The 17,836-nt window shown below is 36.4% G+C and overlaps 1 protein-coding gene across 1 annotated transcript in view; it reads left to right on the top strand.

Moving 5' to 3' along the window:
• The window catches only part of TCERG1 (transcription elongation regulator 1), a gene marked incomplete at its 3' end in the record, with an annotated part of 28,306 nt that overhangs the window by 4,087 nt on the left and 6,383 nt on the right, over positions 1 to 17,836 (top strand). Inside the window, 11 exon segments of the mRNA XM_009700019.1 lie at positions 43 to 69; positions 2,746 to 2,988; positions 6,810 to 6,872; positions 8,156 to 8,356; positions 9,634 to 9,749; positions 10,612 to 10,700; positions 11,741 to 11,901; positions 12,733 to 12,799; positions 13,876 to 14,011; positions 14,943 to 15,032; positions 15,708 to 15,826. Coding sequence (XP_009698321.1) covers positions 43 to 69; positions 2,746 to 2,988; positions 6,810 to 6,872; positions 8,156 to 8,356; positions 9,634 to 9,749; positions 10,612 to 10,700; positions 11,741 to 11,901; positions 12,733 to 12,799; positions 13,876 to 14,011; positions 14,943 to 15,032; positions 15,708 to 15,826 — 1,312 coding nt within the window.

The raw sequence follows: 17,836 nt of genomic DNA, 5'->3' as shown, positions 1-17,836 counted from the left end.
CCTGGATTCCTCATCCCCCCACACCCTCTACCCCACCCACAGCCACTTCAGTTTCACAGACGATTTCCAGTGAGTAACTGAGGGTTTCTCAAGCTTTGCGATCATGGGGAGCAGATGGTGGGGATGCTGTGGTGGGGAATTACGGCAGCAAAAACATGGTATCCCAGAAAAAGTTGCTTGAACATAAAGTGAAGTATGACTTTTAAGTACAGTATTTAAATCAGAGGAACCTTGCATTGGACCCTCTTTTTTTTTTTGCCCCCCCCACCCGCCCCCCCATCTGAAAGAGTTCTCTAGGTCTTTGTGTATTTTTCTTCTCCTATTATCACATCATCTCAAAGCTGTTATGCATCCATTTCCTTTTGATTATAGATAAAGCTGAAATGTTTTTAAAAGTATTTCATAAGAAAGCTAATCTGAGGTAGGAATTATAGTTGTAGCAATTTCCTCTTTGTTTCCAAAATGGCATCTGTTGCTTTAAGAGGCTGGATCTTTGAGTGCTGCTCCTGGGCTGCGGAGAATGGGTTGATTGCAGAATAGAGCTGCTTCTGGTGTATTACTTTTATAAGCGTTATTCTTCTGACTAAGCCTTGTAAGTTCCTGTTTGCTAGAGTTGCACAAAAGAGGAAGAAGAAAGTCCTTAGAGCCATTATTGTTCGCTCATGACCTTTGAATAATAGTCTGAAGATTACTGCTGTTTACGTGGGCTGAGCCTTTGCTTTTAAGGACTTTCCAACTGAGGGAACCTCAGGAAAGGGGGCTGAATTTATGCAGCGTGCACATAATGCATGTTTATACATAGTATCTGCATATATTATAAATAGTGTGACTTATACTATACTTTGGCATATATATGCTAACAAAATGCCTCTAGTGCAGAGCATCTATATAGAGATGTGTATTACGTACAGTAGATCTCTTTGCACGTGAGTGTGTCAACAGCAAATGAGTAAGATCACATAGCATGAACAAAGCAAGGTACGCATGTTAAGGGACAGTTTGGTTAGTGTTACTGTCTACGTGCAGGGCTACTGAAAGCACATTATTTATGCTGATCAGGAATCCTATTGTTTGATAGTCTTGATCATTGTAGCTGTGCTGGCGAAAATGTGTGCACTGAGTCAGGCCAAAGAGTATGCAGAAGACGAGCAGTTGCTGAACTGTTCTAACTCCAGCTGTAGTGTATAGTTGCATCCTCTGGAATTACTTCATCTTTTTCCTGTAACAGGTGAGACAAGTCAAGCTTAACTCACCATTTAACCCAAACTTCAGAGATCTGTGTATGAAAGGAAGTCAAATTTAGGTAACCCTCAAATTATGCTTTCAGTTCACACTGAAATTTGAAAGGTAACTTAGTACTGTGTTCAGCTGCTTTGTTGAAATATGGTCTACTTTAACTATTTTACTGAGTAACAAGAATCAGGTAGGAGGTGAATGTTAGTCTGGTCTAATGCTAGGCTTTTGAGAACTGATCCTACTTTTGGAATAGCACTTTATGGACCTTCTCTGAAGCAAAGTTTCCTAATATCGAATGCTGAGAATCTGTGCCACTTCTACCTGTTCTACCTGCTAAACTGTCTTTGCTTTCAAGAACTGTTACTGTTGGTGTCTGTGCCTAGGCGTTAAAATTTTATCATTTAAAATAATTTTGTAACTCTCAGACTTGGCCTGTAAAAAAAACCTGGGACTTCTGGCTGATCTTCATTCTTGTCTGGTACTGATTTGACTGAGGTCTTAAAACAAATCACATACTGACTGTCTGCTCTGTTTCCCTAAATTTTAGGGAGTGCTAAGAACTTTCACCCTTTCTGAAGCATTTAACAACAGATCAAAAATCTTTATTTTAATATGCTAATACTGGTATGTTACTGGGAATGCTTTTGGTAGTCATTAAGTACTGAAGAAAATGCACAGTATGCCCATATAGAATATGGTCATAAGTTGGTGTGGTGTGTTTTGTTTTTTTTTTTTAATGAGCTCATTTTTACAACAGTTCCTCCTCCCCTCCACCAAATCTTACAGTGTAAATTTGCAAGGCTGGTCAATAAGTTTAATCAGTCATGTCTCTGGTTCCTGTTTGCCAGTGCTTTGACACGTAGCACTATTCTTGGTTAAGTGCTGATTTCAGTCATGCTGCAAGGATTATGGAATTGAATGCTAGTAGTGTATTTTCCCACTGGGAGGCACTGAAGACCAAGGAAGTTCTTGCAGCTTCTGAACAAAAGTACTTTCCTTTTCCTTGCTTATTTACACTTTTTTTATTGACATTTTGCCATTCTTGGATCACAGCTTAATAAGGATAGTTTTAGACAGACTGTTGTCATGCACAAGCTGCTGCCATTATTGTTAAAAAGCAGAACCTGTGTTCATTTAACATAAGAACAACCTTTTTCTATTTGAAACTCTCTGTAACATTCCCTTTGTATTTTTCTGAACAGGGATACAGAGTAGAATTTAATTTCAGGCTGTATTTGTCCTTTGATACACCCTTGCTACTGCTGTAGAGACTTATTAGGTGTAAAGAGTGGGACAAAGTAAAATTTGAAATTGACTTTGTTTGTGAATATTTAATATTACAGAGCAGGCAATTCTTTTTTTTTGTCCAGGAGTGTCTTCCTGATGATTATAACTAAGCATATCTGCTTATATAACATCTGTTGGGAAACAGAGCACCAGTATGTTTGCAGCAAATATATTGTAGTGTCTAAGATACAAGGTGTTCTTTGCTTTTTTTTTTTTTATCAGCACCTACCACACAAGACCAGACCCCGAGTTCGGGTGTTTCAGTTGCCACACCATCAGTCAGTGTTTCAACCTCTGCTCCTTCTGCTACACCTGTGCAGACTGTACCCCAGCCAGTCCCACAGACATTGCCTCCTGCAGTTCCTCATGCAGTACCTCAACCAACTGCAGCAATTCCTGCTTTTCCACCAGTAATGGTACCTCCATTTCGTGTCCCCCTTCCTGGCATGCCTATTCCACTTCCAGGTAAATTGGCAAACTGTAATTGTCTTGTCTGCTACATGTCCATGTTGTCAATTTGTTTGCACTCATGCGTCCACTGTGTACGAAACTTGCCTGAATCCTCTCCACTCAGAGTATTTTTCAAAGAATTCAGGGTTAGCAGACAGACTTTTTAATTAACAAAGAACGTGACATTTTTTGACTTCTAGTTCTTTGATATACATATCAGAAAACAGCTGCGTTTAAACATGTAAACCTTTTCCTTTTAGATGATAGGAAAATACAAGAATTGTACTAAACTCTTCTTAATCTATGGCACAGGTCTATCTTGTCATCCTATTTAAAAAAAAAAAAAGCTTCCAGACAGAATCCGTATGTGGCTCTGAGAATATTGTAGCACTATATTTTACTAATTGCAATATTGCTATAATTTTTTTCTACTTGCTTGGTTTAGACCTTAAGTCTTTTGAGTAAATATTCATTAGGACGTGGATTATAGCTGAAAGAAACTAAAAGAAAGTAATATATATAAGCAGAAAAAATTGCCATTCAAACACATTATACGTGAATGATGTTAGGTGTTTCCACTTCTCTTGATTTGCAGCTATCAAGTATGATGCTGAATGCGTGTGCAAAATATTGAGATTTAAACTGAGGACCATAATGAAGGTATTCAAAATGCTAGGCTATTAGTCATAGGCTTTAGATGTAAGGATCATTGAGAAGAAAGTTTAGATGGCAGCCCACTGGTTCCTGGGTAAATCATATTTTCGTAAGTTTTTATAAAGTATTTAGATACTTAAAGACTTTTAGGCTGGCAAAATTTTGGATTTGACTGCAGTTTGTAATTGCTGCAGAGGTCCTTCCAAGAGGCTGCTAAAGCCACTGACTGCTTAAATGCCATGTTTCAATTTGCATGGATATGGTTGAGTTCCTGTTCTAGTACAACAGTCATCAATGTTTTTTCAGTGTGCATGTGTACCAAGAGCTGATGATTTTCTGTTGCAAAGGAAGGTTTGAGATTGCAGTTTTATTGGATACAAGTTACTTTCTGATTAAGAATTACAAAGAGGCAGCTCTGAGCAGCATCCTCATATTTTTGACTCTGTACAAGCTGAGTGAGGTGACTTCTTTCCTGCTGTCCTTTTAACACATCGATCCAGTGCATATGAAGGGAGGCCTTTACCTTCCATCAAATTGGTCAGGTGAAAAGTAATCCTTTAGAACACTTCTTTGATAAAGGATATTAGCATCAAAGTAGTTAAAATGGGCATTAGTTCTGTTAACTAGAAGAGAGGAGCAGCTTTTAGTTGCCTCTACTTTTAAGATAGTCTTCTAAAATAACTGAGCTAAGCTACTTTAATCTGTAATTTGCTTGAAAAGGAAATCGCAGTGTAGTAGTCATTGTTTTAAGACAGCGGAAAAAAAAAAAACCTGTTCTGAACTTGATATTCAAGGCTGAACAAAAAATGGATAAAGGATGGAGGGAGAATTCTGATGTCTGTATATTTGTGAGGTTTGGAAGAACAATAAAAAGGGTTAAGCCTTAAAGGTGGTCAGCTGAACATTCTTAACTGCAATTTCTGACATTGCCAGCAAGGGATCAGCATAGAGTGGAGGGTCCTTATGTACCTTTGAAGGATATAATTATCTACTTGAGTGTGAACTCTCAGGTAAAATGTGGATGGTCAAAGCAGTAGAGAAGAGTGCCAGTGAAAATGGATACACTGGAGTGTGTGCTTGGGTTGGTTTTTTTTTCTAAGCTCTCAGTCAAAAAGTTTTGTGAGTAGTGCAATACAGAAGGAAAGACAGAACAAGATCTTCTTAAACTCGTTTTTGAAAATTATTTTTTTCAGAACTTTACTGGCAGCAAGTCTTTAGATCTAGCCTCTTCTGTTCTCCCAGAGAGATGAGCCTTTTGGGTGAATCCGTAATACATAGGAAGGATACCTACCAGTAAAATGTGTCCTTCCACTAATGAGTCTAATTTGTCATTTTACCTGATTACAGAATAAAATCAGTCTACTTTCAGTTAATTCTGGCTTGAGTTGGTTGTAGTGGTTTATAAACACTGTGAAAGAAAAGGAAACCTTTAAAATATTTTACAGTAATAAGAAGCAAAAGAGAAGTCAAAATTACTCCATGACAGTATAAAGTGAAGTTAAAAAGGCATACAGAGTTTTACTGTGTAGATGTTTGGGGCTTTCGGCACTAGATATAATATCAACCAGATTGCTTTCAAGTTACGGAGCTGAACAATACCATTGTCAAGTGATTTCAAAGTTAATTTCTGTATTATACTATAGTAAGACGGAACAATGGAGGAGTTGATTAGTGATATCTTATAATCTCAGATCTTAAAAAGTAAGTCTGCTTTCTCTTAATTCATACGTTAAAAGTTAGTTATGTTTGAACTTGGCAGAGGAAACAGCTTGGGTGTTTACTAGTCTTACCTGCACTGCAGTATCTCTAATTTCAGTGATCCCGCAGATGGCGTTGTTTATGTTGAACCAGTTTTAAGACATGCTGTAACTTCCTTAACAAAACGAATTTTCAGATTCATTTTCAAGTTCATAGCATGAACCTCCCCCCTGTGCAAATTTAGACAAACACTTCATTCAGTGCTGTTTGAGTCAATGTTTTTGTGTCTCAATTCATACTTTTTTTTATAAAACTAGTTTTGAATTCTTTAATTGAAATTATTATTAAAGAACATTACAATTCTGTCTTCTCACAAATATTTTTAAATAAATTGGCAGTATTTTTGTATGCTTTCTGTACTAGATCTCTAACAAAAAATACAAAGTACTTTGCTTGTAAACACAGGGGTTTAATTTCACTTTGTGCTGGAGGATTTCCAACCTCAGATGATGAATTGAAACCATTTAAGGGGAAGTTTCTGAGTGTCCAGACTGGACCAATGTAGAGAGAACTTCTACAGTTTCCTTCTGCACCCTAAAATGAAGGTTTTTGGAAATACATTCCCCTTACCCTTGTCTAGCTTCCTACTGAATTTTTCATGTAATTGAAGAGGATGAGATGCTTTCCTCTTTGTGGCCTTTCTATGTCATTTCTTAATGAGCTGGAGAGCAGAACAGTGCATGATGCTACCTTTTTGAGGGCTAGTTATGCTGCTTAGAGCATTTTTCAGCTTATGACATTCTTGATAATGGAAAATAAAGAAAATATTCGCTGCCACTGACCTAGTGCAGCTTTGTGTACCTCTGTTTGTAGCTTCATTGCTTCTCTTTCTTTTCTCTCCCCTTCTTTCACCTCCAGTCTTTCCGTAATGAGCCTCATAACCTCAGCTTTCCCTCTGGGTTGAACTTGGCTTTCACCCTGCCACGCCTTGCTAGTCCTTCTACTCTTACCACTGCTTTCTAAATGCAGCAGCAGAGTGAAAATAGCAAAGACCGCTAGTTTCACTTTGTTGCTGCTCCCCTGATCTGTCTGAGCAAAGGCTATCAGTGGAAAGCAGCACCATTAGTAGAGTAACTTCCCATGGTACAGCCCTACAAGGAGAGCTGAGTTCCCCCTTGGATGAACTTAAACCCCTGAGTGTTCACTGAAATACCTTTTTTCTTTTTAATGACATCCCAGTAATTTGCTAAACAGCTGGTTTAATGTAGGCAGAAACTGTTGCTGCGGCTTAAAATTAGTTTTCTATTTGATCTGGAATAAAATGTTGGAGCAAAAATAATTCACATTTTCTTGCTGGGAGGCTTTCTCTTTGCCAGCTCAAAATGGCATTCCAAATTATAGCAGAAATCTGTAGCATCCAGACTCCCAGTGGTAGCTGACGTACAATGGCAGCTTTCCAACATGCTTGCTTATCCATTTTACAGGTGTAGCAATGATGCAAATAGTCAGCTGCCCGTATGTAAAGACAGTCGCTACCACCAAGACCGGTAATTTTCAAAACCATCTTAGTTCGTTTTGTCTGTAAGTTGGCATGGTAGTGAATGTTGTTGTTTATCATTTATTTATTTGCTTCCCCAATTGAATGAATATATATACTTTATTTTCAAAACCAGTATAAATGCAAATATCATATTTGGCCAGGAAATAACTTTCCCAAATAACTGTTAGTGTTAGCTTATTTTATACAAAAAATCCAGTACAATTTTCTGTAATCATTGAGTTCTGTAATAACTGTGAATCTCTTCATGCCCATACTTCTTAGTTATTAGTTTCTTGTGTGTGGATTTTTGTTTTTCCTACTTCCACATGTATAGTGACATGACTGTGCTCGCATGTTGGTGTGCGTGTATGTGCGTCTTAGTATAAATTCTCATTTTTCAAATTGTGGATTTAAGAAAAATCACTTACTGAGAATACTTCATGGCAATGTATAATGTGTGCTTTTCCATTATTTAAAAGGTAGACTTTTTCATATAAATATTAAAGGCTCAAAATTATGATCTTGTAGTTCTAGTCCTAGCCAATCTATTTTTCTAGAACTTCTCATTCAAAATATGTTCAGTATACCCATTTTGTTGGGATGAGTAGAGAAATAATAGGATAATGTAACATTCTGGCTTTCTTATCTTTCGATATTTGTTTGCCATTTTGCTTTAGGATGTGAATAAAATGTTTTTTCCAATCGGTCTGCAGTACTAAACAAAACCATCACACAATCTGAAATTATTTCATTCTCTTCAGTTTTTATCCAAGACTCTGAATTGATGTTAACTTTTTTTAAGTCAAGATTTAATATTTATCAGAGTTCTGCTCCATATTATATGGCTCAAATTCAAACCACCATCTTTTTTTCAAGAGCAATAGGAATATCTTAAAATGACAGCATAATTAAACAGTGAATTATATTTTTTTAAAAAAATAATTATGTATTATAGCAATCTAATAAAGACTTTTTAAATAGAGCACTTAATTTTGAAGTATTAAAGCAAACGTCTGAAAACTAACAAGCTTTGTGCTGTGCAGAATTATACATTAATTAAAATAAAAAGCTATCTAACTTGCCTGGTAATATGGGCATTACTGATTGTAAAACATAGGAAGGAAATTTAGTAACTGCATTGCTTTCCAACTTAATTTTGAAAACAATCTTTATATTTACTTATATAAGTTGATTATTTGTAAATTAAGTCAGTAAAGTGCTAGGTTTTGGTTCTTAGGTACTTCATTGTCACTTACTTTTCTTTTTTTTGTTTTTGCCTTCTTTATACAGGTGTCTTGCCAGGCATGGCCCCTCCTATTGTACCTATGATCCATCCTCAGGTTGCTATTGCCGCTTCACCTGCTACATTGGCTGGAGCAACATCAGTCTCTGAGTGGACAGAGTACAAAACAGCAGATGGAAAGACTTACTATTATAACAATAGGACTTTGGAATCAACATGGGAAAAACCCCAAGAACTGAAAGAAAAAGGTACCTTTTTTTTTTCTTTAATATAACTGTACACTCGGCAAGGTTGCTTAGACCATTAATGGTTGTGTTTGAAAATGTGAACGAGAATATTTCTAATCCCTTACCTTGCTTAAGAATACTTCGAAATCCTGATTATAAGTAGCCATTTGAGTTGGTCTTGAGTCTGAAAGTTGCAGTTTCTTTGTTTCCCACTGTATTGTAAAAGTATTTGGTTCTTGAGTTGCTTCCAAATCCTGTGACACTTGGGTAAATGCGTGTTTACAGTCCAGTAGAAAGTACTTGAGAAGATCCCAATTGCAGAAAGATAGAAAGTGAGGGGAAAATTCAGTTATTCTAAAGATTGTAAACCAGGAAAGAATGAAGATCACTGAAATGCTAAATTTCAGATCTTCAAAAACTAACTAGCCGAACAGGTTTGGAAAATAACGAAAAATAAATTACGTCCCCATGTCTGCATCCCTAAGTTATATTCTGGTCATATTCTGTCACTTGTGTTTATTTGAATCCAGGTTATATCTATGGGTGCTGTTAGGTTGGAGGGAAATTTTTCTTGTATCATAAATAAGGAAGAAGGGGCAAAAATCCTGTGGCTCTTACTCAGTTTATAAAATCTTTTGGGAAAACCAATCCAGTCGGACTCAAATAGTTCTTTTTATTGTCTGCTGAATTTTTCAGTTACAAGAAATCTTTACTTAGACAAATACAGAACACTTACACAGTTAGCTAGTTTAAGTAATACTTGTCTTTCTAATAATTCAGGTTTAAATAATAGGTCTTCTTTTTGCTGACGTGAAAACATCTAAAATAGCAAATACCAATTTCTCAGTAAAGTTTATACACTTTTATAATTTTTTTAAATGGGTGCAGAGCAATCCTCAGATGATCCTCCATGAATTTTCTCTGATTTTTCTTTTTTTTTGTCAATGGCATTTCAAATCTGAAAGTGGTCTTTAGTGTTGCACTGTTGGTTGCAACTGTTGGTTGATATTTTTGGTGGTGTTTCAGTTATTTACGTTGGTACACTTTAGCTTTTTAATATAACAGGCTGCCTTACAGTATTTCATTTTCCTGTGCCAAATAGATCTTGGTACAGGAGATAATCACATCTTTATAAGTAGATACTGTAAAGCCCAAGAAGGACAGAGAGTGGTGAAAATACATTAAATATAAGTTTTGTTTTGCTGTTGTGCTTGGAAAATCATACTGATATAGAACCACAACAAGTTTATTTTTAATGGTTTCTTAATAATACTAAGGAAAATTCTATCTTTATTTAGAAAAAATGGAAGAGAAGATTAAAGATCCAATTAAAGAACCTACGGAGGAACCTTTACCAATGGAGACAGAAGAAGAAGAGCCAAAAGAAGAACCTATAAAAGAACTTATAAAAGAGGTAAAAGACCTTGCAACCAAATAGTCAGTATCACCATTTTGAATCCTACATCCTACAGATGTGGATGCATCTGTAGACCAGACATATTGACAGGAGACATTGTTAGTAATTTGAGTTCTTAAATTCCTGGGATGATTTTGAAAGCCTTCCTTTTTGAACTCATAGCTTTTTTCACCCCCTCCTTTTTTTTTTTTTTAAACATAAGAAAACAGGGACATTTAAAAGAAAAATACAGTGTATGAGTTAACTTTTCATGTATGAGGCATGTTGTTGTGCTGAGAAAGCATAGTTCTTGAAGATGCTAAGGTGTTCGAATAAAAATTAAAGTTTTTATACTGATTTCTGTGAACTTCAGTGTAGCTTATTAGGCAAAAGCACAGAGTTCATTTACTGATCTTTATTACCACTCTACCCTGTTTACTTCTGAGGTGGTTGCTAGTTCGCTTATTTCTGCTACAAAGGTTATTGCAGATTTTTGCCTGTTTCCTACTCTGTGTCTCATTTTCAACTTAATTAATTTTTAGAATAAATCAACATTTCGTTGTGAGAAACTACACCCTTGCCTCTGTATTCAGGCCTTGATTCAAGGATCCATGCAGTTCTAGGAAGGCATTTAAATAAGGTTTCATTGAAGGAAAAAGTTAAGTAAACACTTAGAGGGTTTCTGAATTGAGATTTTTGAGTAACAGTTACTGTTGAACTTCCACTGCTTCTGTTTTAAGCATGGATGAAGCGTAATTGTGAGCTGTTTGTTAGCGTTGTTTCAAAATATATTTACTTGTTTAAAATAAGTTAGTTACTTTATAATAATAATAAAACTAGCTGTCATTGCCTGAATCCTGTAACTTCTTTTTTCCTTGAGGAGCCAAAAGAGGAAGAAATGACTGAAGAAGAAAAAGCAGCTCAGAAGGCCAAGCCAGTTGCAACAACTCCTATTCCAGGAACCCCATGGTAGGTAACGATTTTCCATATGGCCTGCTACTTTGGGACTGAAACATCACTTCCTGCAGCCACCAGAAAGGTTGCTGGGTAGTTAGAACACGTAATAGTGTGTGAAGATCCTGTTCTTGGTATGCTTCTGTATCAAATAACATTGGATTTCTCCAGCCAGCGCTGTTCATACTGTGCCAGTACTTAAGATGTTCAGTGGTGTGTGTATAGCCTTTCTACCACATGCTAACGGCAGTCCTACAAGTTATGTTACCAATATAGATTTCATATCCCAGCCCCCTTCATCTGCTGCTGATTCTTCCTGATCTGGTATGAAATACTGGCTGAAAAAAAATATCTTGGACTTCTTTTGCCCCTGTGCCTTGGGGAATGAATAGGTGTGGCTGCTGGCCAAAACACACAACCCTGTTTGGTGGTGGTATCTTTTTTTTTTTGCTTGGCATAGATACTCATCAGGTGCATATGTGTATAGTGTTGTGATGAGGTTACTGTTCCTCTGTTCTATGTAAATCATCTTTGTGTGTTTGGATGACCAAGGTAAAAACCTTACTGATGGGAAAGGGATATTGTTTTAATTTTTGCAGTTTAGCCATCGATGCTTTTTAAATGATGTTTGATATTTAAAACTGTCTCCCTTCAAATTATCTCTGTGGTTCTTTCATCCTGTCATTTATAAAATTCTTGCAAGTTCATTAGGTTGCTTTTTCGCATACTTTGTGGGACATTGAAGACATGAGGTACGTTTTATCCAAAAAATCTGATTCAGCTGTCTAAAACATTTTTCTAGAGAAAAACTGAGTACACTGCAGCTCCTGATAAAACCATTTTTAAAATTGCGTTCCAAATCTGCTAGCAGTGAAAAGCAATAATGCAGTATCCCATTTGGACAGTAGGAATGTCTGGTAGTTGTGCAGTATGCATAACCTAGATCTGTCTGTGACCATTATGCTTGCTTCAGTCTTTGAATATGGTAACAGGTATACAGAATGAATGAAGACAAAAATAATACAAGACTTCCTGTCTGACTGTTAAATTTCTAGGTGTGTGGTGTGGACTGGTGATGAGCGTGTTTTCTTCTATAACCCTACCACTCGTCTTTCAATGTGGGACCGACCAGATGACCTAATTGGAAGAGCTGATGTGGACAAAATTATTCAAGAACCTCCTCATAAAAAAGGAATGGAGGAAGGAAAAAAACTTAGTAAGAGCAATCTTACTGCCTTCTTAAGAAGTCTGAATATAATTTATCACTTATTTTATGTTGATTTCCAAAGCTAGTAAAATTTAAATAAGTGAGAGAAAAATATGGACCTATTGAAAAATGTATATAGCTTGGAATTTAAGGTGGCTGGTGGGAATGCAGATTTATAGAGGCCTTTGGGGGGAAAAAACTGTCTGTTGAAGAAAGTAGATATTAACAAAGTTAATTTTTTTCTAAATGCCAACAGGCTGAAAAAAACCCACAATTTTTCTGACTAAAAAAGGGACTGTGTGTGCTTTTATAACAAAAAGAAATTTGAGGGCCAGAAAAGAGTAATCATAATGTACAAATGGGCGCTCTCAAAAGAGAATTTAACTTAGAGAACATCAACTGGAATACGGTTTTGGAAACAGCTACCAAGAGCAGATAACATTCAAGAGGCTGCTGAGATGAGGCTTCTTTCTGGCATGAGTTCTAGTAAATGATCCTGAGATGACACGTGGGCTTGGTAGTTGTAGGAGAGCAAAGTGCAAGTAGGTAATCAGGAGATCCAAATGTGCTTCATTAGACTGTTCAGCCTGAGTTTTTTTTTCCCTGGAAATAAGAGGTCAGTGTTTGTTGTTTTAAATCCAAAGTTGTCCACAAGTCCAGTAGTGGTGCTACCAAATTCTGATAGTGTTATTCTGAAAGTGACTGAAAAGCATGTATCTTCCTGTGTCAGAATACATTATTGCCGCACACATTGTCCTCTGTTTTTACTCAAGGCTTCATTTCTAAACTACAAACTTCTCATAAATATAAAATCTAAAGTATTATTGAAATCTGTTACAGTTAGAGAAGAGCATGAATCTACAGAGGAAGCAAATGAAGATGAACCTATTAAAATTAAAAAGCGCAAGTAAGTTTGCTTTTTCAATAGTTAAGTGGTCTGTGTAGATAAAATAACCAAAGTTTTTCATCTGAGCAGTGTGTATACTGTAGTATTCAGCAGAGTAGAACAGTAACTAATAGAATTGGTGAACACAGTCGTCAGCTTTCTGCTATTTTACTTTAGCAGCTCAAGTTTTTGCTATTTCTGAGAGCTGAAATTCATGTATAGAGGAAACAGTATCTACTTTGGAAATAATTCAGAATAAAATAAATGGTATAAGTTGGTGAATCCAAGGAATATTTTGAGCGCAGTTTATCTTAAATAGTTTGCTTGTTTATCTAGCTTGTTAATTTCTGTGCACAAGATTCTGTTGCAAAAAAATCCAGCCATCTAGATTATCATAGTGATTACTCAGTTTTCACTCTATTATAAAGGTTTAGGAGTTTTGTTGAGGTCTTTTGGTCTGTTTTGCCTATTGGAAGGGATATGTGTCACTTCATTCTGAGTTACTTACATGCACTGTTTTAAAAGTAGTTTTACCATTTTATTTGTTATTGTGTACTCTTATGGATGATCATGAAGTTGTCAGCAGTTAGGGCTTTGAGTTTTTTTGGGAAAAAGCACATTTGCTCTTAGTAAACATAAATCAACAAACAGCGTATTTTTTTCCAGAAATGCTTTGGTGGATGAATGTATCACCTGTGTTACAGCATTTTCTGTTGTAACGGTTGTAAGGTATTCTCAATTTGAACTAACTCCCGTAGCCATTGTCTTTTCGCAGGGCCTCATGGTCTTGAACAGGAGATAAGAAAATTAGTGCAGTTAATATAAAATCTATTGCACATCTGGTGAGACCATTGAATACAACCAGAATGTGCTAACTTCTTGGAGTCATTTGTTGGCACTGAAGTTACTGAGAATACCTTGATTCTTGAGCTCTTTCAGTATGAAAGCATTCATATCCAAGTCTCAAAGAACGGCTTTCATGATTTGTAAGCCTATGCTTCTGAAGCAATTGGTTATGTCTGTTCTATCCTGGTGTCATTCAATTTCTAACCTACTGCTGCTTATCAAGTTGTACTGCATGTTTTAATTTTTTTCAGGAAAGATGATAACAAAGATATTGATTCAGAGAAGGAGGCTGCTATGGAAGCTGAAATTAAAGCTGCTCGAGAGAGAGCCATTGTCCCTCTGGAGGCTCGGATGAAACAATTCAAGGACATGCTTCTAGAAAGAGGGGTCAGAGAAATCAGTGTGTGTATGTGAGAAGGGGAGAGAGGGAGGGGCAGGCTCAGGCAGAGGTCTCAATTCTCAGTAAATTCAGAACGTGCGGGGCTTTATGTAAGGAAAACAATCTCATCCTTCCTCTGGTTAATGGGTGTAGTTGGTACAAGACTCCATATTTCAAAGAATGTTACAGTTCTAGCAAAATTTTGATTTCTAAGTAACTGAAATTAAACAGCATCAAGACAGATCGATTTTTAACTTTTTTTCCAAGTAAAGTAATTACCTCGTTGAAAGCTGCCATTGAAAATAAATAGGACACACAAACTGAATGCATCCTTAATGTTTTTGGAAATGTTCCTACGTGAGAAAAGCCTTAAATGGGAGACTTTCTGCTTTTAGTTATCTAAATTTGAAATCTGCTTGATACCAATTGCTTTTGATAGATAAATTAGGCTATTAGAATATAAGTTTATATAGTAACTTTAAAAATGGAAGTAGTTCTAGCTGCCTGTGCAGCTTTCACTTAGTTTCAATGACTGGATTTTATGGGATAGTTTTAATAAAGCTTATTTAAGATGAGCTCGAACATGTTTAAATTAATCTCTTTGGCAGCAGAACTGTTTACGCTCATAACCTTTAAAAAAAGGTATAGAGCCAGCATGGGTTATGAGAACATAGAATCTCAAGGCTTTCTTATGACGTACTTTTTAAAAAAATGGCACTTAGTAGTAGTAATTAAGCTTGTGTTATTATTTAGAAGTTTTCAGAGCCAGTTAGTGTTGAAACTTGCTATGGGAACCTCCGCCATCTACTAGTGAGGAAAAATTCAGGATGTTTTCCTATTTTCATCAGATGTCCTATAGTTTTTAAGCAAAACTGTACAACTTCTGTATATTTGAGGAAACTTGACCATTAGTTAAAATCTGACTTTCTTTAATTAAAGGTCTCTGCTTTTTCAACATGGGAGAAAGAGCTTCACAAGATAGTTTTTGATCCTCGTTACTTACTTCTCAACCCGAAAGAAAGAAAACAGGTAAAAGAGAAGCTAAATTCACTCCACATCCAGACACAGCTACTACAGGCTTTGTCTAAGTTCTCAGTCTGATATTTTTGTTCCTGCTAACTTTCCAGACTAATCAGTGTTGCAGGGGATTTTTGTTATGATTAGAGTTTGTCTGGAAACAGAAGAAGCCAGCAAGAAAATAAGTGAGTTTATAGTTTTTATTTTTCCCTGTGGTGGGAAGATCTAATATTTTAACACAGTGAAAGTTGTATGCATACAGAGAGTACCCAAAACCTGAATGAAATGGTGAGAATTGTCAGTATCTCTTAAAATACTGACATAATGAATAATCTATTTATTAAAAAAATTAAAAAACGGTTAGGGGAAAAACTAAAGTGCGTTTTTATTGTTAAGCAAGATATCACTCCAGAAGCTTTTCCTCAAATGGAGGTAGGGAAATGGAAAGCTTCAAGAATACAGGGTCTGCTGTCTTAAACATAGAAAACCTAGAAAAATGTTAACATGAACGTGTAAAACTTCCGCACAGGTCTCTATCTCCTCTTTCTACCTCATCTATGTTGGCTCTGTGGTGAGAGGAAAGGAAAAAGGAGAAAAGGAAAGAAATGCCATTTTTCCTTGCTCTTGCCTAGAGCTTTTGTGGCTTCAGGTGTGTATATTTTATGTTGGTGACTGGTGTTTCTGTAGGTATTTGATCAGTATGTGAAAACTCGAGCAGAAGAGGAGCGCAAGGAGAAGAAAAACAAAATCATGCAGGCCAAGGAGGATTTCAAGAAAATGATGGAAGAAGCAAAGATTAATCCAAGGTAGGAGCTTCTTTCTTGTTTGTATGCATAAGCTCTATTAGAACGAAGTATGTTGGGTGGTATTAGGTAGATGAACATCTTTCAAAATGGGCAGAGGAGAAGAATCATCAGATACTGTTGCAGTGTTCTTTTGTCTGCTTGTGTTCACCGAACCGATAAAATAATAGAACTTGTGATTTATAATGATTTACATATTTTAAGTAACTTTGAAGAAATCCCCAGCATGCTATTGAGATCATGAGAAAGGCCTCATGATCCACCACACATTTTCTTTTAATAACCCTGTTTCTTCTTAAGAATATTAGTAGTCTCTGAGAAGTACTAGGGAGGTTTCTTCAGTTTGGAGGGGGCTGAACAAAGAACGAAGAGATGTTTTTCTAGTTACAAAGTATGTTAATAATAACATGATAGTGTGTTCTGGTTGCTTTAATACAGAAATTACCACATACCCCTCACATTCAGACCTACTTGCAGTGATAACAGTGAGGTGATGACAGTGAATGTACTAACATTCATTTTACTGCTGGAATTGTTTATTTCACAGCTTTCTCACATAGAGTTCAGGAAATATGTGCTTATGTCACCAGAGGAACTCTAAAGCATTCTCTTTCAGCATCTCTTGGCTTATCTGGCATTAATTCTTTTACAGTGAAATAACAACTCGTTTGTTTCACTTCAGCTTAAGTTTTTTTCAGGGACTCGTTTTGGAAATCTGGTGGAAGCCAGTGTTATGTTAACTTTTAAATTGCTTCAAATCTGATTAATAACTTTTATGTAAAACACCTGTCTGCTCATTTAATAAGGGTAGCAGTTTTGACAGTAGTAGGCTGGGAAGAATGGAGGCATGGAAAAGTTAATCAGTAATAAGTTTAATATATAATTCAGAGACTGAAATGAACTATTATGTTAGCTTTAGTATCCTCAGCTTCCAAGATATCTCTGATGTGTCATATTGGGACTGACTCTTACCTGATTATGGGTTGGGGTGGGAAAGAGATCCAGCTGAAATACTGTCTTGTTTAATCTTATCCTTTGTCTTCTGGTTTCAGTGTTTGTCTAAAGATATTGCTGTACTTCTGTGAGTGCCAGACTGGTTTTTTTATCATCTATCTCAGTCCAACATGCTCAAGAGTTTGTGTTCCACTTCACTTAAACAGCTCTTGTTCTTCAATATAGCTGTACATTCACTTTCTAATCTTTTTGAACAAGCTACCAAATTCTCTTCTTGTTTCAATTTACCCTACAGCAACAGTAGGCTGGATTTTCCAAGTCTAATTATTTCCATGCTGTGATGAAAACATTCGTATGATTATAAGTGTCTCACGTATTCTTGGGGCCAGATTTGCATCAGAGCTTGGAAAAAGCACAGTAGTGGTTTTTTTCGAGGTAAGTGGCAGTACTATATCTACTGCACAGATTGGAATCTGGCCCTGGAGGTGAGAGAACGGTCAGGGAAATGCTATGGGGATAATGGGTTGAAAGCCCAGTATTGCTGCATCTGCCCATAGTGTTTGAAATATTTTCAGCTCTGTGTGTTTTAGGATTAGGCTATACAGTCTTCACTGTAGGAGGAAAAATTGATTCAGCCCGTGTTCTATTGTGACTAATACCCAAAGATTATTTTCTTGGTGAACTCTTAGCATGGTTTGGCTGCAAGTGAATGCACATAAAATTTTCAGTTTCACAGCTGTGAAATACCTGGACAGACTGGTGACTGAACTGCTAACCCACAAAAAAGAAGAGTTTTGTAGACAACTGAGTTTTTTCATTTCTTCTTCTTGGTTGCATTGTAGTCTCTCTTCCTACACCTGCACTTTCTGCAGGTAGCTGTATTCAAACAAACAAAACCCTGTAATTCTCTAACAATACCTTTCATGTGTGTGCCTAAACCTGACTCCTTTCTATATAGTTCATTGATCAAGCATCTCTATAGTGAGAGCTTAGGATATTGCCTTTTTATTTTTTTTAAAAAATGTGCTCTAGCATGTATTCTAGCAGAAGAAAGATTTC

Source organism: Cariama cristata, unplaced genomic scaffold (assembly GCF_000690535.1).
Source record: "Cariama cristata isolate BGI_N322 unplaced genomic scaffold, ASM69053v1 scaffold18665, whole genome shotgun sequence".
Lineage (NCBI taxonomy): Eukaryota > Metazoa > Chordata > Aves > Cariamiformes > Cariamidae > Cariama > Cariama cristata.
This window is presented reverse-complemented; position numbering and strand designations above follow the sequence as displayed.